Raw genomic sequence first — 24719 nt, 5'->3', positions numbered from 1 at the left:
GAAAACAGGACCCTGGACTTGTTATATGCCACAGTTGAAGAAGCGTATAACTCTGTTGCTACCATCGTTTGTTACGCATATAAACTCATTGTCTAGAGGTCGCCAGCCGCCACCAGGACCATGAAGGAAAGGGGCAACGGAGACTGAGGAGGCTTTGAAGGGTGTCTTTGAGAACACTGACTGGGATATGTGAGTCACACGGTCAGGTCATTGAGGGTCTCAGCCATTGGATCACAGACTATATCAAGTTTTGTGTGGATAACACAGTCCACGCAAAGACAGTGAGCCGTTTTTCCAACCACAAGTCATGGATCACAAAGACTCGAAAACCCTACTGAGTATGAAGAAGAGAGCCTTCAAGTCTGGAGATAAGGATGGAATCAAGCAGGTGCACTCACAGAGCTAAAGAAACAGGGGCAGACCACTAGAGAGACAAATGTGAGCACAAGTTACAACAAACCAGCATGAAGGAAGTGTGGAATGGGATGAGGACTATCACTGGCTACACGCAGGCTGATAAACATGCAGAGAATGGGAACAAGAACAGAGCTAATGAACTGAAGCACTTCATCCACAGGTTTGACTCATTTTTTGTCAGTCCAGCCCTCCACCAGTGCTGCTAGCCTCTGGGTGAATGCTGAGGAGGTTCTGGAATCCCTACTTCCATCAGCACCCTTCCTTTACAATCACATCAGACCTGTAATCTCCAGCCCCCCTCCACTCCCTGGACTGTGTGTCTCTGCTGATCAAGTGAGCGGGGAAAACTCTGCATAAGCACGGCTTCAGGGACGGATGGAATCGGCCTCTAGGTGCTGGAACCAAACGCCAGCCAGCTCTGCAGAGTCCTTCAGAAACGGTTATCCCTTTCCCTGAATTTGCAAAGGGTTTCCCAGCTGTGGAAAACATCTTGTGTCGTCCCATCGCCAAAGAAAGTTGATCAAATCCAATCTAATCTAGTCTAATAAACACAGTGACCTGCTTTGCAAACCATCTGTGACCCGTTCCCATTATATACAATAGCGTCTCGCTACCAACCGGTGGCAGTCCTGCACCAGACAATAGACTTAACCTTGAACTTGAACGTGGTCAGTCTAAGCACAAGCTTATTGGTAGCGAATTACACTCAACTTACTGAGAGGTCAAACAGGCCTTTCACAACACAAAACAAGGGGATTAGCGCCTTTTTCGTAAATGTTCATAAATTTCTGAAGGTACACACTGTGGCTGGGTGTAGGAACAACAGAAGACCTCAAGAAAATTTGGGGCCCCAACCTGGTCGTCCAGTTTAATAAAAAGGCAAAATTTAGGATGAGGCCTGTTGTGACATCGTTCTGCCTTATCTTCAAGCTTAAAGAAAATAAAGGCAGTGAGAAGTTCAGTCCATCTTTCGAGGTTCGACTAGTGGTAGTTTCCTCTCATGAAAGACGCCTCCTTCTGGGAGTCTGGCGGCTTTGTCCACACGGAAATGGAAGGGGTGGGACTAAGTGTCCTCACTAGGCGGAGTCTCAGCCCCGTGGAAAGGGAAAAAGAGAATAGGGTTAGCAGCAGTGCCCTCTTGGGGCAGGGCAGGTCGTTACATACCTTGTCGGAGCCCATGAGAAGATCCAGAGACGTGCATGTGTGGCAATACATGGAAATAGAGGAGCAAACATGAAAAGAGCCTGAATGCTGTTAAATTAGGCCATCGTACAACTTTGCTACGGCTGTCCCTGTTGGTGTGGTTTTCAATTAAGAGCTCAGTAATCACAAAGGGGCTGCCAGGCCGAGGAAAACCTCCTCCTCCTCCTCTTTTCAGTCAGGAAATTTCAATAAATACCAATTGTTTGAAGTCAGTAAGTTGATTAGCAGGTTGATGAATTTTAATTGAATGAAAATGCCCTTCAAACTCCTTTTTTCTTTCTTGAATCATATTTTAATATTATGGGTGTCTTGATCTCTGCTCACAGGGTAGGCATGAAGGTGCCCAGATTGACCCCTGGGAAGACGCAGACTTCACCATCTACAAAGTCACGGACCGTTTCGGCTTCCTCCAGTAAGTACTTTTCTGGGTAATTTGAAACCATCCATGCGAGCAAACTGTGCTTTTGAACTGACATGTACGTTCTCTCTCTGTTTTATTTTGTCTTATGATAGCGAGGAGGAGCTGCCCACACCAAGCGCCTTTGAGGAGAAGGTAAAATGAACATTCTCTTCTTCTTCATCTTCTTCTTCTTTCGGCTGCTCCCATTAGGGTTTGCCACAACCGATCTTGTTCCATATCTTCCTGTCCTCTCCATCTTGCACACCCACCGCCTTTTATGTCCTCTCTCATCACATCCATGAAACTTCTCTTAGGTCTTCCTCTTCTCCTCTTCCCTGGCAGCTCTATCCTTAACATCTTTCTCCCAACATACCCAGCATCTCTGCTCTGCACATGTCCAAACCAACATAATCTCGCCTCTCTGACTTTGTTTTCCAACCGTCCCACCTGAGCTGACCCTCTAATGTCCTCATTTCTACTCGTCTCCATCCTCATCACAACCAATGCAAATCTTAACATCTTTAACTCTGCCATCTCCAGCTCAGTCTCCTGTTTTTTGGTCAGTGCCATCGTCTCCAACCCATATATAACATAGCTGGTGAACATTGAACTTTTTCTGTAACCTGGAATTGCTCCTTTACAGTTTACATCTGATGAAAATGAGATACTTCAGTGCTTAAAGATCAGTCCGTTCATTTATTGCCAAAGCTGTTCAAGCCAGTTGAAAGGTCAAGTGGAGTCACAGCCTACCCAGACAACTTTTGGTGCAAACGCAGATCAGGGCCTGGCCAGCAGAGTGAAGTGAGCAGGGGGCAGAGCCCCCTAGTACAATAATAAAATTACATTGAAATGTATCAGCTAAAATTATCAGACAGAGTCAACCAGCTTAAAAAGATGTGTTTTACGGTGAGATTTAAAGGTAGCAAGAGAGTCAATGTCACGAATGTCTTGTGGGAGAGAGTTCCAGAAATGAGGGGCCGCTCAACCGAAAGCTCCAAGCCCCCCACGGTAGTCGAGCATGTAGGAGGGACAATACGAGGGACGTTCAAAAAGTTTCCGCACGTTTATATTTTCGTTGGAAATTTGTGAAGGCGTGAGGTAGGAGTCATCGGTCGTGTCTGAGAGTGTCATGTGACTGGGAAAAATTGCATCGCAGTGGAAGGTGACTACGTAGAAAAGTGACACCATTTGTTCTTGAAATTCTTAATAAATAGAGTTAAAACAAAATGTGCGGAAACTTTTTGAACGTCCCTCGTCAAGACTGATAGAGGAAGAAGATCTGAGGATACGAGAAGGACTGGAGATGTGAAGAAGATCAGAAAGATAAGGAGGTGACAGATTACGGAGGGTCTTGTAAGTAATAAGCAGAATCTTAAAATCAATGCGGTGTTTAATAGGGAGCCAGCGAAGCTGCTGAAGGACTGGAGTAACGTGTTCTGCATTCTGAAGCAATCGGAGTTTGTAAAGGAGTTTATGAGGAAGAGCAGAAAGGACAGAATTACAATAATCAATACGAGACGGAAACAGAGCATGAAGAAGAAGAAAAGCAGTGCTGGTAGCTGAAAGAGATGGACGTACACGGCCGATATTAGTCAGTCAGTCAGTCAGTATCCAACCTGCTATATCCTAACACAGGGCCACGGGGGTCAGCTGGAGCCAATCCCAGCCAACAAAGGGCACAAGGCAGGAAGCAACCAGCCCATTGCAGCGGCTGATATTATGTAGATGGAAATATGAAGACTGAGTGACATTATTAATATGTGCCTCGGTACTATCAAGAATAACACCTAAGCTTTTAAGTCTTAATTAACAGACAATCTGAGAACAAAAGAATCAAATTGGCACCCTGACCAGGAAAACACAAAGTTTTCAGAAGGCTTACCTCACGTCTCATTGTCATTTTCTTTGCACATTTATTTCAGAGGTGACTGCAGTGCTGTGCTCCTCTCCCTTGATTTTCATTTTTAAAAGTCTGGTCACCCCAATGTCCAGCGAGAGACACTGATGGATAGCCACCTTCCCCGACGCCCAGACACTTTTCTTGACGTGAGGCTCCATAAACGGTTTATCCGTCCATTCAGCTCCTTTCCAAAGTTGGTTTCTGCATTGTGAGACTGCAGGAAGCCCAAAGCTGTGCCAACACCAATGGGTTACGAGGATGTAAGGACACAGGGGGGGCACATAAACACACGCACACACACACACATGCGTTGGGCCTGTTTTAGGAGAGACTGTGTCTTTGGCATACGGAGGTGAACCCACCGTCACCAGTGATGAATTACTCAGGGTCTGACCCCTGTCCGTTTCTAATCGTCACGCTGAGAGGCTGGCCATTAACACATGGCCTCTGACTCTGACTTATCCATTTGATCAAGCGGCCTTGTGACTCGTAAACTGCAGCTGACAGGATATCACGTTACAGAGCCGCGGCGGCAGGCCATCTCTTTCTCAGCCTTGCTCCACTTTCACCTCCCGTTACACCAGACAGCCACTCAGACATGGGATGACGGTCATGTCCCACACGTACCGTGACTTAAGTCACAAATTGAACGCAGGGTACCTGGGCTCCATGAGACAGAAGCACCAACGTCTCAGTTACATGCTGTATGTTATTTCTTCAGGGTTACCCTTTTGAACTGTTAATATTTTTCTTTTTTTCTGGCTTGCGTTGATCAACGGTGGGCGAGCCATTCAAGTCTTCTGGTACGCGCTGCCCACAATTCTGAGACACCCTAAAAGCCATTAAAGCCGGCATTTTGGTATGAGTCAGTGGCTCTGTTAGATAATCACACTGCTCAGACAAAAGCTGTAAATTAGCCGCCCCTGTTTTGTTATGCCTAAAAAAAGACTCGCATCTGTTTGTTAACTTCTTCACAAAAATGTTCTCAATTTCAGCAAAAACAACAAGAGGTCGAAAGAGTGGACAAGTGGCTGAAAATGTTGAAGAAATGGGAAAAATACAGGAACAGTGAGAAGGTAAGAAGGAAAGCCTCGACTGAAAACCACGCAGGCCGTCGCTGTGAAAGTGCAGTGCAGTGCAGCCGTCCACGCTGCCTTTCTGCTTCTTCAAATCAAAGCTTAGAGCTTCCTGACAGTGGACAGCGTTTATTTAGTGGGCAGTATCCACTCACTGGTCAAATTATTAGGGACACTCGTACGCTTGCTAATCCATGCAATTATCTAATCAGCCAATGATATGGCAGCAGCGCAAAGCTTCAAATCCTGTGGGTTCCTTCAGGTCAGGAGCTTCAGTTCATGTTCACATCAAACACCAAAATGGGGAAACAATGTGATGTCAGTGATTCTGACTGTGGCATGATTGTTGGTACCAGGCAGGTGGTAACTGCTGATCTTCTGGGATTTTCACACACAACAGTCACCAGGGTTTACTCCGAATGGTGCAAAATAAACATTCTGTGAGCAGCAGTTCTGCTCTGGGGTCCGTGGACATGATACAGACTACGGGAAGTCAGATAGCCAACCGTGGTGAGCAGAACAGCATCTCACATTGAAACTTAATGCAGATGGGCTACAACAGTAGAAGACAATGTCAGGTTCCACTCCTGTCAGCCAAGAACAGAAAGCTGAGGGTGCGGTGGGCACAACTCACCAAAACTGGACAGTTCAAGACTGGAAAATCGTAGCCTGGTTTGATGAATCTCGATTTCTGCTGAGACACATAGAGATGGTGGACTGAGCACCATGAATCCATGCATATAACCAGCCTTGTGTCAACAGTTCTTGCTGGTGGTGGTAGTGTAATGGTTTGGGGACGGTTTTCTTGTCACACTTTGGGCCCTTTAATACCGATTAATCATCACTTCAATGCCACAGCCTGTTTGTTGCTGACCAAGTGCTTCGTTCATGGGCACAATTTACCCATCTCCTAATATCAGCTGCCAGCATAATAATGAACTGTCTCACAAAGCAGAAGTCATCTCAGACTGATTTCTTTGACATGACAGTGAGTTTAGTGTTCGTTAGTGGACTCCCCAGTCACCAGATCTGAATCCAGCAGAACACCCTTGGGATGTGGCAGGACAAGAGATTCCCAACATGAATGTGCAGCTGACATATCTGTAGATATTTTACAGTCAAGTCAACCTGGACCCGAATATGAAAGGAATGTTTTCAACATCTATTGAAATCCATGCCATGAAGAATAGGAGGCCCCTACCCAGCTTTAGTATAGTGTTCGTAGGAATTTGCACAGTGAATGTATGTGTGGCTGCACTTAGACACCTCTTTATTAGGTCCATCTGCACAAATACCCCTCTCCTCTAAACTGCCAGTCAGGTGGGGACATCTCACCGTACAGAGCATGCAGCCATGGCCAAGAAATTTAGTGGATATTTGACGCAACACTGCATGTGGCCAAGGTGTCTGTTGTAAGCAGCTCTGTGCAAGCTATGATTATTAGTACAAGACATTTTCTTAGATTGCAAACTGGAGAATTTAGAGAGAATGGTACAATAAATACAACATCTGGAGAGCAGTAGTTTTTTAATGAGAGAGAGGAGAGTGGACAGTCTCATTCAAGACAGCAGAAGACCAAACATACATAGAGAGAGAAAAGGCGCTATATGATAGATAGATAGATATGAAAGGCACTATATGATAGCTAGATAGATAGATATGAAAGGCACTATATAATAGATAGATAGATATGAAAGGCACTATATGATAGATAGATAGATATGAAAGGCACTATATAATAGATAGATATGAAAGGCACTATATAATAGATAGATAGATAGATATGAAAGGCACTATAAAGATATGAAAGGCACTATATAATAGATAGAATTGAAAGGCACCATATAATAGATAGATATGAAAGGCACTATATATTAGATAGATATGAAAGGCATTATATAATAGATAGATACAGTATAAATAGATATGAAAGGTACTATATGATAGATAGATAGATAGATATGAATGGCACTATATAATACAGTAGATAGATAGACTTGGCAAAAGTCCCAGTGAGACATTCAAAAGGCATATTTCTGTTTGTATAGAGGACCCCCACCCATCATGTTTCTTGTCCCACTTTTGCTCAGTGATTTGTTGCTGAGAGTCCTCAGTGTTAGTGTGACGGTGACAGAGAGGATGTGCAGCCTTGTTCATGATGGCACTCTGTTTTGTCTTTATTCTCTCCTCTTCTTGTACCTCCAGCAGGTCCAGAGTGTGTCCCATAACTGAGCCTGTCCTTTTATAAACAGCTTGCTGATTTTCTGGGCATCTCTTAAGTAACGTTACCAGTCCAGCACACCACAGCATTACAAATCACACGGACCATCATAGAGTTGTAGAAGATGCAAGGGATGTCTCAGCCTACATTAAAAGAACTCCGTTTTTTAAGATAAAAGAGTCAGCTCTGCTCTGCTCTTATGTATGCTGCACAAAAACATGAAGGTAACACTTAATTGTCCCAGTCCAACACCAAGTCATTTAAGCTTCAGGGATATCAGTTAGGAAACATAATCAACTTCACCTGCTTTGGTGCAAATGAAAGTGACAGCAGGTGACCTGAAGAGGCAACAGCAAGATAACCCAAAAAGTGAATGTGGCCACAGAGAATTGCTCTCTCCTTATCCTTCCTGACTGATTATTCTCTATTGTTGTGTTTTGTTAGTGTCCTTGTTACTACTGATAGCAATAGAAGACAACAGAAGACTGGAAAACTGTTGCCTGGTCTGATGAATCTCGATTTCTGCTGCAATATTCAGATGTTAGGGTCAGAATTTGGTATCACCAACATGAAAGCATGGATCCGTCCTGCCTTGTATCAACAGTTCAGACTGCTGGTGGTGCTGTAATGGTGTCGGTGTATTTTCTGGGCATACTTTGGGACCCTTAGTACCAACTGAGAATCATTTAAATGCCACAGCCTACCTGTGTGTTGTTGCTGACCATGTTCCCCCCCTTTATGACCGCAGTGTACTCATCTTCTGACAGCTCCTTACAGCAAGATAACACGCCATGTCACAAAGCTCAGATCATCTCAAACTGGTTTCTTGAACATGACAAGGAGGTCACTGGACTCAAATGGCCTCCACAGTCCGCAAATCTCAATCCAGTAGAGCACCTTTGGGATGTGGTGGAATAGAAGATTGACATCATGGATGTGCAGCCAACAAATCTGCAGCAACTGTGTGATGCTATTATGTCAATATGGACCAAAATCCCTGAATCCCCTTGTTGGATCTTTGCCATGAAGAATTACGGCAGTTCTGGAGACAAAAGGGGGTCCAACCCGTCACTAGCGAGGTGTACCTAATAAAGTTGCCAGGGAGTGTTGTGACTGCATAGATTGAGATTGTATAGAGATGATCAGGAATTGAATCGTCTTTATATAGAAAAGTGCACTGCATCTAATCTCAGGAACCTGTAAAAGCTTTCGGATTTTAGGTGTTTATACCAAAATCTGATTTGCGTCACGTATGTGGAAAAATTTCAGTCAGGTCACATGAGAGCAGTGCATTCTGAAATCGCACATACGGTGCCATGGTGTAAGGTAAACTTTGAACTTTTTTTTTTTTTAATTATTGTTGTGTGTCCTCATTAGCATTATAAGACATCTATTTCTGTGACGTGTCAAGGTGGTTATTATTTTTTTTATCTTCCTTCAGATGATGAGAAGAGTTTACAAAGGAATTCCCCTGCACCTTCGGGGTCAAGTCTGGTCGATGTTACTGGATGTGGAGAAACTGAAAGCTGAAAATCAAGGGAAATATGAGGTAATCACTTTTTGGCTCTTTCTTCTGCGTGTACAGGGCCTGTAAAAAGAATTCCTCCTCCTTGGAAGCGTTCACATTTTTCTTATTATACAAAGAGAATCAAAGTGGATTTAATTTCATGTTTGTGTCACTAATCAATAGAAGAATGAAACCTTCTAATGTCAAGTGAAAACACATCACTATAAATGTATTGCGAATATATCTCTCTATTATAAAAAAAAAAAATCCTGGTAAGAAAAAGCAGGGCGACAATACGTGATCTTCTCGGAAGTTCTCAGAAGACACTTAAAGACCCGCGAGATGCAAACAATATCAAATAGCACTGTAAAGGCACGTAGCACACACAGATCCTGTGCTGTCTGCACATATAAAGCGTATATGGACAATACGTTCTAGATGAAACGTCAACGACTAAGCAAAGAAGAAAGAGCAGCGCAGAGAAAAGAGATCCAAAAGCGCTGGAGAGAAAAAAAGGTAGATAAGAGATTATGAAAGCAGTGGAATTCGAAAGGCTCAAACAAACGATGGCGTGATACACATGCAGAGAAAGGTACAGAATATGAAAGCCGTAAAATTCGCAAGTATTGTAGCGTCCCAGCTAGGTTGAAGCCTTTTTTGTTTTAAGTGAATGTTAGGTCCGATTGAGGGATGGCAGAGTGCAGCACAGAAGACCGATAGCAGCGCAACGGCACCTCTTTAGCATGCATAGATAGATAGATAGATAGATAGATTAGATAGATATGAAAGGCATTATATAATAGATAGATAGATAGATATGAAAGGCACTATATATTAGATAGATAGATAGATAGCCGCCCCCCACCCGTTGACAACGTGAGCAGCATTATACGTCCTGAGAAAGACATTTAACCACACCCAGGGCCCGGAAATAAAGGACAAGTATTGTGTTTATAACGTCACGTGAGACATCATTTAAAACAAGTCCACCGACATCTGACCTGTTGGATTGCTATTGGCAGACACGCTACATGTGCTCCCAGCTCTTAAAACAACGACAACAGACAAGCAAAACATGCAGCTCGCCAAGCAGCAAAAAGTCTGCAGATGATCAGACTGCTTCTCCTTAGCGTGTGTTCAGCCAAACTAAGCGAGAACGCGAGCGACAGAAATACGAAGTGGCAAAAGGACAGCTGCTGTAAAGGCTTTGAAATGATCGGGCAGCGAGACAAGCAGAACAGGCAGCTTGCCAGCAGCAGAAAGACAGTAGATGATCTGACGGCATCTCCTTAGCGTGTGTTCAGCCGCACCCCCTCCACAACGTGAGCAGCGTTATACGTCCTGCGAGAAAGAGATGTAACCACGCCTGGGGCCGGAAATAAAATTATTGTTTTTACAAAAGTTTTAAAATAAAAGTGAAAATAATGCATATGTAACAATTCCCATGAAACGAACAATCTTTTTTAATTGTATATCTGGTAAACAAAACCCGGGGGTGGGCGACCGAAGCGAGTAACACAAAATAATTGATTGCATAAGTCGTCCAGGCCTTTAATGACCTTTTGGGCTCAGCCATCAGCTGTGTGTCTGTCTGCAGAGAGAGTGTCGACCTCATCGAGAGGTTTACTTACATTGGCAGTGACATTCATGTCTCTGGTGACTCTTCCTATGGGAGAGCATGGGGGATAATGAGGTCACTGGAAAGGCGTGTGTGGTGCTCCTGATATCTCTACAAAAGGGCGAAGGTCCAAATCTTTAGAGTCCTGGTGCTTCCTGTCTTGCTATATGGTTGCGAGACATGGACGCCATCCAGTGACCTGAGATGAAGACTGCACTCCTTCAGTACTGTGTCTCTTCAGAGAATCCTTGGGTCTCGCTGGTTTGACTTTGTGTTGCTCACGGAGTCCCGAATGAAGCACATTACCTGCATTGTGAGGGAGCGTCAGTTATGCCATGTGGCGCGATTACCCGAGGGTGGTCCGGCTCGTAGGATACGCATTGTTGGGGACCCAAGTGGCTGGACCAGGCCAAGGGGTTGCCCGCATAACACCAGGCTGTATCAGATAGAAGGTCATTTCTGGAGGGTGGGACTCGACCGCGTGTCTGCCTGGGGGGTTGCCAACCGGGACCCTGTACTAGTGCAATCTCCCCATCTTGACTTGATAAGTTGTCACTCCCTTCAAGTCAGTATTTAGTAGACTGCAGCCATGACAGCCTTGAGTCTGCGTTGAGCTCTTTCTCTGTCTGCTTTGCACATCTGGGGTCTCATCTATAAAACAGGAAAATGCCCAGTAAAAAGTCAGATTTGTAAAATCTGGTGTATGCATATTTCCCCTTTACCCATTATAAATCACAATCATCTTGTAAGTGTGCATTGTAAATTAATAACAGTCAAGAGACGACAAACGTTTAGGGCACCAGAAGTTGATCCCTGTGTCACTGAAGTTGAAATGCAGAAAGAAAAACATGCAACGAATACGGAGACATATCCTCAGACGTGAGTCGCATCATGACTGACCCCAAGATGGTAGTAGAGTCGGTTTTCACTGCTGAGATGCAGAAGTTAGAAGTGATGCCAGTGATGTTCTGCCCATCAATCATAAATCTTCAGAAAGAGGAAGAGAGGCATTACGTAACAGCACCAACCCCTGATGTGGAGTGAAATTACCATTTGATGAGCCCCGAAGTTTTCTCCCAAGTGCACGTGTTTGACAGTATGTGCAGACACACCTTTAACCTCACCCGCTTACTACCCTGGAAATGCCATACAAGTACAATCATCTGGTAGAACAGACTCCCACATGACACATCCAGTAGTGCGAGATTGAAGTTCTCGTCTCTAAATTAGAGGCACACAAAGAACCTTTATCTGGTGTCCTAAGCGTGGCTGTCACATGAATGGCACATGTTACTTCTGCTGTGAATGCCATGAGCTCTACAAATCTGATTTCTGGTAATGAAGAGGGTCACTGGTCACCTTAGGTGTGTATGTGTAACAGAACGAGGAGAAAAACGCATCTACAGTACACTCTTGATTTCAAACTGTGTATGGCATCTGTCATTGGAGAAGCCCTTTGATGCATTATTATGCCAGAGCAGTCCTGAGGATTGTCAGTCTCATCTTGGCACCATGGATGACTTGTGTGTTAATAGAATGAAACTGCTTATGGTTATCAAAAGACAAACAAGTCAGAGAACCAAAGGAAGGTTAGGAGTACCACCCTGGTAACCCTGTTTTATGACAGCCAATAACTGCTCAACACAGAAAAGTATTATCTTTAGGGGCAAACGTGGCAGTGGCTAGAAGGAGCTCTGCCCTCCACAGTAGTCAGTATAGAAAATGACGGCACCTTACAATATGTGACGGAATACGCAGATTTAGACACGTCCCCACCACTCCATTTGAGTTAATGATAAAGCAAACTGCGTTCATGCAAATTGGCACACATATAAAGATCATTTCCCCAAGTGTGATCCTGCTGAATTTTACAAAAGTTTTCAGTTAAGTTCTCTATTAGCAACATTTATAGAAGCCAAAGACAAAAAATTATTTTCGCCAAGCATTAATTTTCCTAAGAAAAATAAGTACTTATTACGATGTGCATCATAGAGACCAATCTCACTTCTAAATAATGATGTTAAGATACTCTCCAAAGCCCTAGCTAGAAGGATTCAGAAAGTTCTTCCTTCAGTAATATCACAAGACCAAATCAGATTTATTAAAGGTAGACATTTGGCTTCCAGTCTTCTACGCCTATTTAATGTACTATGTTCACCCATGAAGTCTAACACTCTGGAGATCGTATTATCTTTGGATGCAGAATTAGCATTTGATATGGTTGAAGGGGATTACCTGTTCACCACTTTATATAAATTTTGGTTTGGCCCAAACATATGTGCATGGATCAAACTACTGTATACCAGTCCAGAGGTTTCAGTTTGTATTAACAACATTATTTCAGACCAAGTGTGGATGAGTATGTACTGTATGTGTCCACTGCAAGCGATGTCACAGTATATCAACACACAGGTGGTCATGGATGTAACCTGGATTGTAGTAGCCAGCGTATTACCCTGGCGATAAGCAGGGCTGGACGCTTTACAAGCTTGGGGAGGTTCAAGAAGGTGGATGGAGAGTCCAGAGGCATTGGGTAAATAGAGACTTGCAGACAATAAGGAGCGGTCACAGAGTAGAAGACAGTTGGAAACTGGAAGTATGAACGTGACATCAGTAACAGTGTTAGAATAGCTGTGGCTAGTTTCAGTAACTGTTACTTTATCAGGCATTTCATTTCCCATGACGATAATAGCGGGATGGCGATTCTTCTGAAAGCATTGCTGTGGATCATTCATGGTTAAGTACTCTCATTCAGTGTGTGTGTCTCAGTCTTTACAACTTGGTGATCATTGCAATATTATTCATGAAGTTGCAAAGTGGCAGCATTTATGTACAGCTTAGTGCCCCATCCTACCTTATTATGTTTCCCTTCTTCTTTGATGATGATGATTATTATTATCATTATTGATGTTATTATTTTTATATTAGTATCAGAAAACTACAAAACGTCATCATAAATGTTCATTTGCGGCAAGAAGTGCTGTAAAATCGTGACGTCATTCATTCTCAGACGTTGGCCTCCTACTCCTCACGTAATTTTTTCTCATTTCAAATTCTTATCCTAGTGTGACGTTTAGTGTAATTAATTTTAGTAATTCTGAGATGCTTGATAAATACTTGACCTTGACGTGGTCACTCCTGGACATTCACATTGTTGTTGTTTTGAAGCCATTCTTGTGTCATTTTTTTACTTTATGCTTGGGGTTGTAGTTTTACTGAAAAATAAATCCCCGAGCATGATGCTGCAGCCACCACACTTCACGATAGTAATGTGGAGCCACACCATACTATACTATTACTAAGCCTGCTTAATCCTAAACATGGCTGTGGGGGGGCTGGAGCCTATCCCAGTATTCAAGCATAGGGTGTAAGACAGTGACAGCCACTGGATATGACATCAGACACCAGTCCATTGCATAGTAAACACACACACACTAGGGCCGATTTAGTGTCTCTGGACTGTGGGGGAATGCTGTGTTTTTGATAAAATACAGTGTGGCACAGCATTTAGTCTGATGACCCGAAATCTCCATTCAGGTCTCCACACACCATTGAACCTTCTTGCAGCTGCTTTTGGGATTTCCCATGTGTCTTCTGGCAGACTCCAACTAAGATGTCCTGTGAGTTGTTTTTTTACTCTTTGACATTCTACCATAAAACTGCACCCAGTGACTCACGCGGACAAACCCACTGTACTCGTAACTCCTTCAGGGTTCTCAACGGTCTTTTGGTCGCCTTCCTCACTCATCGTCTTCTCGCACGTTCACTCAGTTTTATGGATGTCCTGCTCTAGCACATTTCCAGCTGTCCCACACTTTCCATTTCATGCTATTCAGTGACTTAGATATTTTCTTTTCTCCATCTCCTGACTTATACTTTTCAGTCTCCTTTTCACGGAGTTGCTTGGAGTGTTCCTTTGTCTTCATTGTGTAGGTTAGTCCACCATACTGACTCTCCACAAGTTGACCTCTCCACATGCTGCTGCCGCCTTTAGACTACAATCAACTGAAACCCCTGACTGGTGATCTAAATCAGACTCAATCTGGGACCTATAGATAGATAGATAGATAGATAGATACTTTATTAAAAACCAATTTGCTGCACCAGTGATGGTTTAGGGATGTCATATTAAAAGGCGGTGGCGCGGTGGGTAGTGCTACTGCCCCGCAGTTAGGAGACCCGGGTTCACTTCCCGTGTCCTCCCTGCGTGGAGTTTGCATGTTCTCCCCTCCGGGTGCTACAGTTTCCTCCCACAGTCCAAAGACATGCAGGTTAGGTGTATTGGCGATTCTAAATTGTCTCTAGTGTGTGCTTGGTGTGTGTGTGTGTGTGTGCGTGCCCTGCGGTGGGCTAGCACCCTGCCCGGGGTTTGTTTCCTGCCTTGCGCCCTGTGTTGGCTGGGATTGGCTCCAGCAGACTCCTGTGACCCTGTAGTTAGAATATAGCGGGTTGGATAATGGAGGGATATTAAAAGGCTGAATTCTTATGTGGTTGATTATTTTTGTTTTATATTAATTCATGTATTTATTTGGCTGATGCCTTTATCCAAGGTGACTTACTACATTTATGATACAATTGGTTCCATTTCTTTTGGTTTTCCTCAGGGTCACACAGTGATGTCTGTTGTGGGATTTGGACCCTCAACCTCAGGGTTTGAAATTTACCAATATTCTCTCTTCACTCTGACATGCACTTTTTTCTGTTGGTCAGTGTCAAAAAAGCCACATTAAATCTTGTGTAATTTAATGTTATATAAGAATAAAAGGTGAAAACTTCCAAGGGCTGAATGCTTTTTTTATAGGCTCTCGTATCACTGAGCTGTAATTGCATGGCATTCATTTTTAACAGCCGTGTTTTGCACATTGTGGGCACAGGGTGCCATACAACACCCCCCTATTTTTACTAACAAAGAATAAGATTCATTAACTTACTTGCAAGTTAAAATATCGCAAATTCATTCAAAGGTATGTGATGTATTTTTCATTTCTGTTATGCTGGGCACACTGGAATGAAGTATTTTTTATGGTGACTAGGAAAAAAGACAAAATAGAAGAAGCTGGGAAGTCAATCTGCAGTGCAATCAGAGTCATAAATCATGGTTAAAAACAAAACATAAATCAATGCCAAAAAAACACAGATTAGATTAGATTAGGTAAACGTTAGTAATCCCAAGGAGAAATTCAGATGCATATAGCAGCAGAAACATAAAAAACAATAATACACACTCAATGGATAAACAGATGGGCGGCACGGTGGCGCAGTGGTAGCGCTGCTGCCTCGCAGTTAGGAGACCTGGGTTCGCTTCCGGGTCCTCCCTGTGTGGAGTTTGCATGTTCTCCCGTGTCTGCGTGGGTTTCCTCCGGGCACTCCGGTTTCCTCCCACAATCCAAAGACATGCAGGTTAGGTGGATTGGCGATTCTAACTTGGCCCTAGTGTGTGCTTGGTGTTTGTGTGTGTCCTGCGGTGGGTTGGCACCCTGCCCAGGATTGGTTCCTGCCTTGTGCCCTGTGTTGGCTGGGATTGGCTCCAGCAGACCCCCGTGACCCTGTATTCAGATTCAGCGGGTTAGAAAATGTATGGATGGATGGATATTGTACATATATTTCAAATTAAATTTAACAATTACATTGGCAGGAAGCTTTGAACTGCCTGATAGCGGTGGACGGTAAAGACCCCCAATAGGCCCGTCTTAGCCCACTGTGGTGGAATGAGCCTGTGGCTGAAAGTGCTCCATTACAGCACCTCCTGGAGGGGTTGGAGAAGATTTCGCATGATGCCGTTCAGTTTTGCCACTATCCTCTTGTCCATGACAGCTTCCAATGTGTCCAGGGTTGGCCCTGTGATCGGGCAGACTTTCCTAATAAGTTTGTTCAGGTGTTGCGCATTTTTTGAGACGTCAGCGTAGAACACCACAGTGGCTACTATGGACTGTTAGAACATTTCCATCAGTTTGCAGCACAGATCCAAAGACCTGAGTCTCCTCAGTAAGTCAAGTCTGCTCGGGCTCTTCTTATCCAGCACCACTGTGTTGTCAGACCAGTCCAATTTGTTGGTTTTGTGGACCCCCAGGCCCTTGTAGCTCTGCCCCATTTCAGTAAAAGAGTTTTAAAATGATTAAAAGGATTTTGTTATCTACAAATCTGGAAGCTCTGAAAGATGACCTTTCACCCTGTCACAGTATTACTGGGAGACCATAACCATTTGAGGACATCAAGGATTGCTGTCCTAACTACGGGAGACACATAAAGTGGTGAAAATGGCCTTGAAAATATTACAATTTAAGCTTCATTTTTAAAACAGAATTGTAGCATCTGATTCCTGAATTAGAAATCCCCCCAAAACAAGTGTAGGAACACTCGATTTGGGCAAACTAAACACGCGGGGGTTGAATGAAATACGGATTCCTAATAAGTTCTTTCTGATTTATCTCACCTGTACGTTAAGATGCCTTGACATATCTTTCTCATCATCTCTCTATTATAATAAAAAAAATCCTGAGACTAGACGTGACTTTCTCAGAGAGACACTTCCACGTCCCGCAAGACGAGACTTTGTGCCAAGAGATTTAACTACGCCCGGGGCAGGAAATAAAAGACAAAGAGTAGATGACAAAGTAGAAAGTTGTAAAGAATTCAAAAACGTTGGCGCGATACACATGCAGAGCAGGTTAGAGATAATGGAAGTAGGAAAATTCGAAAGTCTCAAAAAAATGATAGTAAAGATCATATTAGCGCAAACAAACGGAAATTATTACTCGGTGAAATAACGGAACAGCGAAAAGAGATTGAATATATTGTTCGGATTTAAACTTTAAGTAGGGAAACTTGTACTGTAGATTGTCTAATTTGTGTTGCCATCAGGGGAAAGTAGTGTTTCTTCCCAATGAAGAGGCGTATCCGCGAGAATTAAAAGATTTGTTATTTGGTGAAAGTGAAATCCACATACGCGAGTGGCAGAGACAGGAAGTGGTGTAGCGCAGGCCGGTGGGGTTGGCGAGCGAAGCTAAGTCTTTAAGATATCTTCGAATTTTCTAACTTTCTTTAAAATTGTATTTTTTTCTGTCCCTTGAAGGTATCTGGAAACTTTTGAGGTATCTTGAAATATAGTGGAAGGTAATTCAAGATATCAGGAAATGCATTTGAGATATCTTGAAATGTTCTAGGAGATATTTTAAGATATCCTTCCACCTATTTTCTAAACCGGCTTATTCTGGTGCAGCATTGCAGAGAAGCTGGAGCTTATCCCAGAAAGCATCGGGCTGGGTGATATTCTTAATATCTCACACTACAAGATATCTTTGAACACTTTTGAGACATCTTCAGATGCACTGGAAGATATGTTAAGATATCAAGATGTCTTTAACACATTTGAGATATCTTAAAATTGATATGCATTTGGGATATGGGAGGTACATTTTTAGAGATCTCAAACTCATTTTTAGATATATTAAAATGTGTCTTTTTTCCATTTGAGACATCTTCAAATGTATTTCATGACATTTCAAACCGCATTTTAAATATATATGAAATGCATTTTAAGGTGTCTTTTCAAAGAGAGGAGGAGGTTGGGAGCAGGCGCTGATTACTGCACGTTGTCGCTCCCACCACACGATGAACTACCCAGATTGGGACCCGAGTGCAGCCTTGAGACAGTTGACACCTCAGCACTACATTGAAACAGTTTTTTTTACAGTGGCTGGAGTGCCAATCTTGCCACCAACCCCCAGTTTAAAAATAACTGAATATCATTTTGTGAATCATCTAAAGTACAAATAAAAATATCTCCACTGCTTCTCTAGGTCTCAAAATGTCCATTCAAAGAGCGTTCAGATGAAAATAGAAATAAGTGGTTGTCACATATCCTGATATGGCGAGTCACTTTAAATTTTTTTTATTTCACCAACGCTTTTATCCAAAGCGACTTACAACATTTGAGATGCAATCGGTTACATTTTCTTTTTGTTTTTCCATTTGGACTACAGGCAGATGACGTGACTTGCTTGGGGTCACACAGGGTCAGTGGTGGGATTTAAAACCACAACCTCAGGATTTGAGATCCAAAGCCTTAACCACTGCCCCACACTCTGCACCATTGTATAAAGGCATCCACTGCTGTGCCTTGTCTTTGCCCCATCCTGACATCCTTTTTTTCTCTGTTTTTGCTCATTTCTATTTGTATCAATAATAAAAGAAGACACGGGTAGTTTTTTGACTTTTGCAGTCATTCTTGGCAAAACCACTTGTGCGTGAGAAGGCCATGACAGCAGACTTTTGGGAGATACCAGAAACGACAGACCTAGCGCCAGCTATCATGCCATGTTTAACGTCACCAAAGTCACTCGTGTTTCCCATTCCGACGCTCAGGTAAACATTGACTCACATGGCTATCACATGCCATATTTTATGTGTTTTGTCATGATGGAGTCCTAGGCGACCCGATTTTCCTTTTTGTATTCTTTATTAAGTAGACTTTACCAGATTGTCTTAAATCCCACACTAGGTGTGTTTACATGCACTTCAATAACCCGATTATTCACAGACTCCTACTTTCTGAAATGCCACGTAAACCCTAAGTCCGGTTAGAAAAACATGGTTATTGGCCTCTGAAAAACCTGATTAACAGGGGTAGATTACTCTGCAAGTAATCCGATTATGTGGTCTTGTAAACCCTTACCAGGTTACCATGAAGGATTTTGTAGTCTTGTGCATTTCCTCTGTACTTTGTTCGCCTGCTTAGCTTTGCACACGCTTTTAGCTGCGACGGGTAGAAGTGTCCACAAAATACAGTACATTTCCACAGGCAAATGTTCAGGTGAATACATTATTCCTTGATGAAATAATCTGTCTCAGTATTCCAGAAATCTCTAAATTTGTGTTGATGAGCTGAACGTGCAATGCTAAACTCAGCAGCACGATCTCGAGAGCAGTACGGTAACACGTTAAAAGTAACATGCATTACATAGTTGGATTACTTTTTCAAGTAACGAGTAACCTAACACAATACTTATGTTATTGAAATAAAAGTACCTGTGCTATACTTATCCCAGCAGCACTGGGTCTAAGGCAACAAGAACATGTATTGGAATGGTGGTCCTTTGCAGGGCTCAATCACACAGCCAAGCTTCACACAACCCAGTAACAGAAACCAATAAATAAAGCGTCAATTTGACCAGATATATTTTTATAAAACACAACAAAATTATCACAGTCATCAGGCCTATTTTTGGTTTTGCAGTAGCCAAAGACAACATTTAACTCTTTGCCAAAGGAGAACTCCAGAAGATTACTTGCACATATAAACACAGGTAATTAACAAACCAGCTCTCTGACCTAATTGAGTTGTTCACCTTCACCTGATTATGTGTGTGCATGTAAACACACTCAATGTCAGGGACCTGAAGTCGGCACTTCATCCCCACTTCCTTTTTACCTTCTTATATACAAAGTATAAGGAAAGCATTGTAATCATCCAAAAATTCCACCTCGAGATTTTGATGAATCTCAACATTTAGACCTCTCCAAGTTAGATTTCTTTTCTCGTAGAGAAAATATTGCAATCGTCCAAAAATTCGACCTCGAGATTTTGATGAATCTCGACAGTTTAGATCTCCCTGAGTCCGATTTACTTTCTCTTAGGGAAAGTATTCCCATTGTCCAAAAATTCGACCTCGAGATTTTGATGAATCTTGACAGTTTAGATCTCCCTGAGTCCAATTTACTTTCTCTTAGGGAAAGTATTCCCATTGTCCAAAAATTCGACCCCGAGATTTTGATGAATCTCGATATTTTAGACCTCTCTGAGTTAGATTTATTTTCTCGTAGAGAAAGTATTGTAATTGCTCAAAAATTCGACCTCGAGATTTTGATGAATCTCGACAGTTTAGATCTCCCTGAGTCCGATTTACTTTCTCTTAGGGAAAGTATTCCCATTGTCCAAAAATTCGACCCCGAGATTTTGATGAATCTCGATATTTTAGACCTCTCTGAGTTAGATTTATTTTCTCGTAGAAAAAGTATTGTAATTGCTCAAAAATTCGACCTCGAGATTTTGATGAATCTTGACAGTTTAGATCTCCCTGAGTCCAATTTACTTTCTCTTAGGGAAAGTATTCCCATTGTCCAAAGATTCCACCTCGAGATTTTGATGAATCTTAACATTTTAGACCTCTCCAAGTTAGATTTCTTTTCTCGTAGAGAAAATATTGCAGTCGTCCAAAAATTCGACCTCGAGATTTTGATGAATCTTGACAGTTTAGATCTCCCTGAGTCCAATTTACTTTCTCTTAGGGAAAGTATTCCCATTGTCCAAAGATTCCACCTCGAGATTTTGATGAATCTCAACATTTTAGACCTCTCCAAGTTAGATTTCTTTTCTCGTAGAGAAAATATTGCAGTCGTCCAAAAATTCGACCCCGAGATTTTGATAAATCTCGACAGTTTAGGTCTGATTTACTTTCTTGTAGGGAAAGTATTCTAATTGTCCAAAGATTCGACCTCGAGATTTTGATGAATCTCGACGTTTTAGACCTCCCTGAGTCAGATAATACCATTTTTGGAATTATGTCTGTCTGTCTGTGTGTGTGTGTGTAAACATGATAACCTGAGTACGCTTTCACTTAGGTCAACCAAATTTTGCATACAAATATTAGGTACAAAACATCACTTCTTTCAACTTTTGAGCCATTTCCGCTGACCAGATGTGGTACTTTTGTATTCATGCAGCTACAGTTTGATTTATTCAACTTGACTTTTATAATAATTGTTCAATATATTGTTATTTTGTTTTGATTTGTTGTTAATAGTTCTTTAATGTACATTATCTTGAGGTTTATCTGAGTATACGAGAAAGTCGAAGGGAGACCACTCACGATTTTAATGTTTATAACCTCAGACAATTAGATAGAGTAAAAGAGCAGGCAGGGGTTACATTACACATTTATTTATGTATTATTGTTAATATGGGCAAAAATAATCAGGAAGTAGAATAGAAATGAGTGTTGATAAAATAATATTTTTACGACCTGGGTGACACGTTGTCAGATTTTGTTGATCCAGCATTCCCTCTGCGTGGAGTGGCAGAGACTGTAGCTCTTTTACTTTGGCGACACAGATAGGGAAAACAGAAGAGAGGAGAGTCTGTGTGTTCCTGTCTTTATACTGGTCCTTGGTATACCTCTGGACCAATGAGTGCAGGCGACTCCCATGCTTCGTCCAATCCTGTTTCAGCATAACTGGATCAATGGGTGCACAAACTACCTTTTCAAAGCCACATTTTAGTCTAGGCTCCCCCATAACCAGTTACACAGCTTTCTTCCCTTTTAATCTTATAAAAATATAGCTAATTTTACAAATAAGGATCTAAAAAATATATATGAACCTATATGCTAGATAATGCCCATTTTTTACACCCCACCACAGTGTGTTCAGATGTGGAATTTGTGTGAAAGTGCAGGAAGTGCCTGTTAAACTGCCTAGTCCGTGTGTACATCTACAAGGCTGCCCTCTACCCACTCTGTGCTCCCGAACGAGTCACTTAATCTCCCAGGGTTCACGTTGTCAAATGATAGAAGGAATTATACTGCAGTTGCGAAGTGTTTTAAGGTGTTGCTCACAAGGCACTATATACAGGTGCTGGTCATAAAATTAGAATATCATGACAAAGTTGATTTATTTCAGTAATTCCATTCAAAAAGTGAAACTTGTATATTAGATTCATTCATTACACACAGACTGATGTATTTCAGATGTTTATTTCTTTTAATTTTGATGATTATAACTGACAACTAATGAAAGTCCCAAACTCAGTGTCTTGGAAAATTAGAATATCAATTAAGACTAATGCAAAAAAAGGATTTTTAGAAATGTTGGCCAACTGAAAGGTATGAACATGAAAAGTATGAGCATGTACAGCACTCAATATTTAGTTGGGGCTCCTTTGGCCTGGATTACTGCAGCAATGTGGCGTGGCATGGAGTCGATCAGTCTGTGGCACTGCTCAGGTGTTATGAGAGCCCATGTTGCTCTGATAGTGGCCTTCAGCTCTTCTGAATTGTTGGGTCTGGCGTATTGCATCTTCCTCTTCACAATACCCCATAGATTTTCTATGGGGTTAAGGTCAGGCGAGTTTGCTGGCCAATCAAGAACAGGGATACCATGGTCCTTAAACCAGGTACTGGTAGCTTTGGCACTGTGTGCAGGTGCCAGGTCCTGTTGGAAAATGAAATCTGCATCTCCATAAAGTTCGTCAGCAGCAGGAAGCATGAAGTGCTCTAAAACTTCCTGGTAGACGGCTGCGTTGACCTTGGACCTCAGAAAACACAATGGACCAACACCAGCAGATGACATGGCACCCCAAACCATCACTGACTGTGGAAACTTTACACTGGACCTCAAGCAACATGGATTCTGTGCCTCTCCTCTCTTCCTCCAGACTCTGGGACCTTGATTTCCAAAGGAAATGCAAAATTTACTTTCATCAGAGAACATAACTTTGGACCACTCAGCAGCAGTCCAGTCGAGACGCTTCTGATGCTGTCTCTTGTTCAAGAGTGGCTTGACACAAGGAATGCGACAGCTGAAACCCATTTCTTGCATACGTCTGTGCGTGGTGGTTCTTGAAGCACTGACTCCAGCTGCAGTCCACTCTTTGTGAATCTCCCCCACAGTTTTGTTTCACAATCCTCTCCAGGGTGTGGTTATCCCTATTGCTTGTACACTTTTTTCTACCACATCTTGTCCTTCCCTTCGCCTCTCTATTAATGTGCTTGGACACAGAGCTCTGTGAACAGCCAGCCTCTTTAGCAATGACCTTTTGTGTCTTGCCCTCCTTGTGCAAGGTGTCAATGGTCGTCTTTTGGACAACTGTCAAGTCAGCAGTCTTCCCCATGATTGTGTAGCCTACAGAACTCGACTGAGAGACCATTTAAAGGCTTTTGCAGGTGTTTTGAGTTAATTAGCTGATTAAAGTGTGGCACCAGGTGTCTTCAATATTGAACCTTTTCACAATATTCTAATTTTCCGAGATACTGAATTTGGGTTTCAGTTATAATCATCAAAATTAATAAAAATAAACATTTGAAATACATCGGTCTGTGTGTAATGAATGAATCTAATATACAAGTTTCACTTTTTGAATGGAATTACTGAAATAAATCAACTTTGTCATGATATTCTAATTTTATGACCAGCACCTGTACATAACATCTGAGGATTCCTAGTTTATTTGCCAAGACAGACGCAACAACAGTGTGACCCTAAGAGAGTCGGGGTCTCACAGTGTGAAAACGATCCAGATGCTACAGTCATGTGAAAAGTAAGTACACCCCATGAAATGTTTGTTCTAAAGGTAAAGGTGATATCATTTTCAATGTGCAATAATGCATTCAACAAAAAATTAATGGATATGCCATTTCCATCTGTGGAAAAAGCAAGATTGCGCTTGGCTCTAATAGCTGCTGTTGACCCCTCAAAGTTGGCATTTCCTCTTACAGTGTAGCAGTGTCAGACCTCAATTGGGAGAAAGATTTTCCCACTCCTTTCTGCAGTATTCTTTCAGATGTGTGATTTTTGTATGGGCTATCTTATGCGTAGATTCTAGGAATGTTAAGCTACCTGATCCAGCAAAGCAGCCCCAAACCAGGGCATTTCCACCACCATGCTTTACAGTTGATTTCCAGTTATTCTGGTGAAATACTGTCACTAAATATGTCTTCTGGTATATTGGCAACAAGCTCTGCCTTTGTCTCATCTGTCCAGAGCACATTGTTCCAGAAGCCCCGCTCTTTGCCTAGGTGTTCAGGATAACTTCAGCCTTGCCTTGATGTTCTTTCTTTTTTCTCTTGGCACCACTGCCATGTAGATGTCATTTGTGCAGCCTTTTTTCTAATTGTAGACTCGTGCACTTTGACATCAACAGTGGAAAGAGCTGACGGTAGGCCCTGTGATGAAATTCTGAGGTTCTTCCAGACTTCTTTCATCATCTTACATTCTGTTCTCGGAACTTGCTGGGGTGACCAGGCCTGGACACATTAGCAGCTGTTTGAGATCATCCCTACTGGTAGATGATCTTCCAGATGGTAGAATGGTTGGAAAGCAGACTCATAAACATCTATAACCTTCTTTCTGCAAGTCTCTGACATGTTCTTTTGATCTCAGCATGGTGATAACACACACTTCAACAACAAAGAGAAAACCAAACTAAATGTCTGTGGTTTAAACAAGACAGGGTGAGACAAGATCATCTCTCATTATTTGCTAACCATTGGCACCTGATTCAAATTTGAGGTAAGAGGGACGTTCAGCAAGTTACCTTGACTCCCCCTCGTACGTCCACCAGCATCTCAGTATAACTGTACTCAAATCATTTTTTTTCTAAAAG

At 42.3% G+C, this 24719-nt stretch overlaps 1 protein-coding gene across 2 annotated transcripts in view; it reads left to right on the top strand.

Moving 5' to 3' along the window:
- The window catches only part of LOC120523266 (USP6 N-terminal-like protein), a 273973-nt gene that overhangs the window by 157899 nt on the left and 91355 nt on the right, over positions 1-24719 (top strand). For both annotated transcript variants that reach the window (XM_039744440.1, XM_039744448.1), the window contains 4 exons: positions 1947-2032; positions 2134-2173; positions 4916-4996; positions 8659-8766. In XM_039744440.1, coding sequence (XP_039600374.1) covers positions 1947-2032; positions 2134-2173; positions 4916-4996; positions 8659-8766 — 315 coding nt within the window. The remainder of the gene's footprint in view (positions 1-1946; positions 2033-2133; positions 2174-4915; positions 4997-8658; positions 8767-24719) is intronic.

Source organism: Polypterus senegalus, chromosome 1, assembly GCF_016835505.1.
Source record: "Polypterus senegalus isolate Bchr_013 chromosome 1, ASM1683550v1, whole genome shotgun sequence".
NCBI lineage: Eukaryota > Metazoa > Chordata > Cladistia > Polypteriformes > Polypteridae > Polypterus > Polypterus senegalus.
The sequence above is the reverse complement of the archived record's forward strand: the minus strand, read 5'-3'. Positions and strand labels throughout refer to the sequence as shown.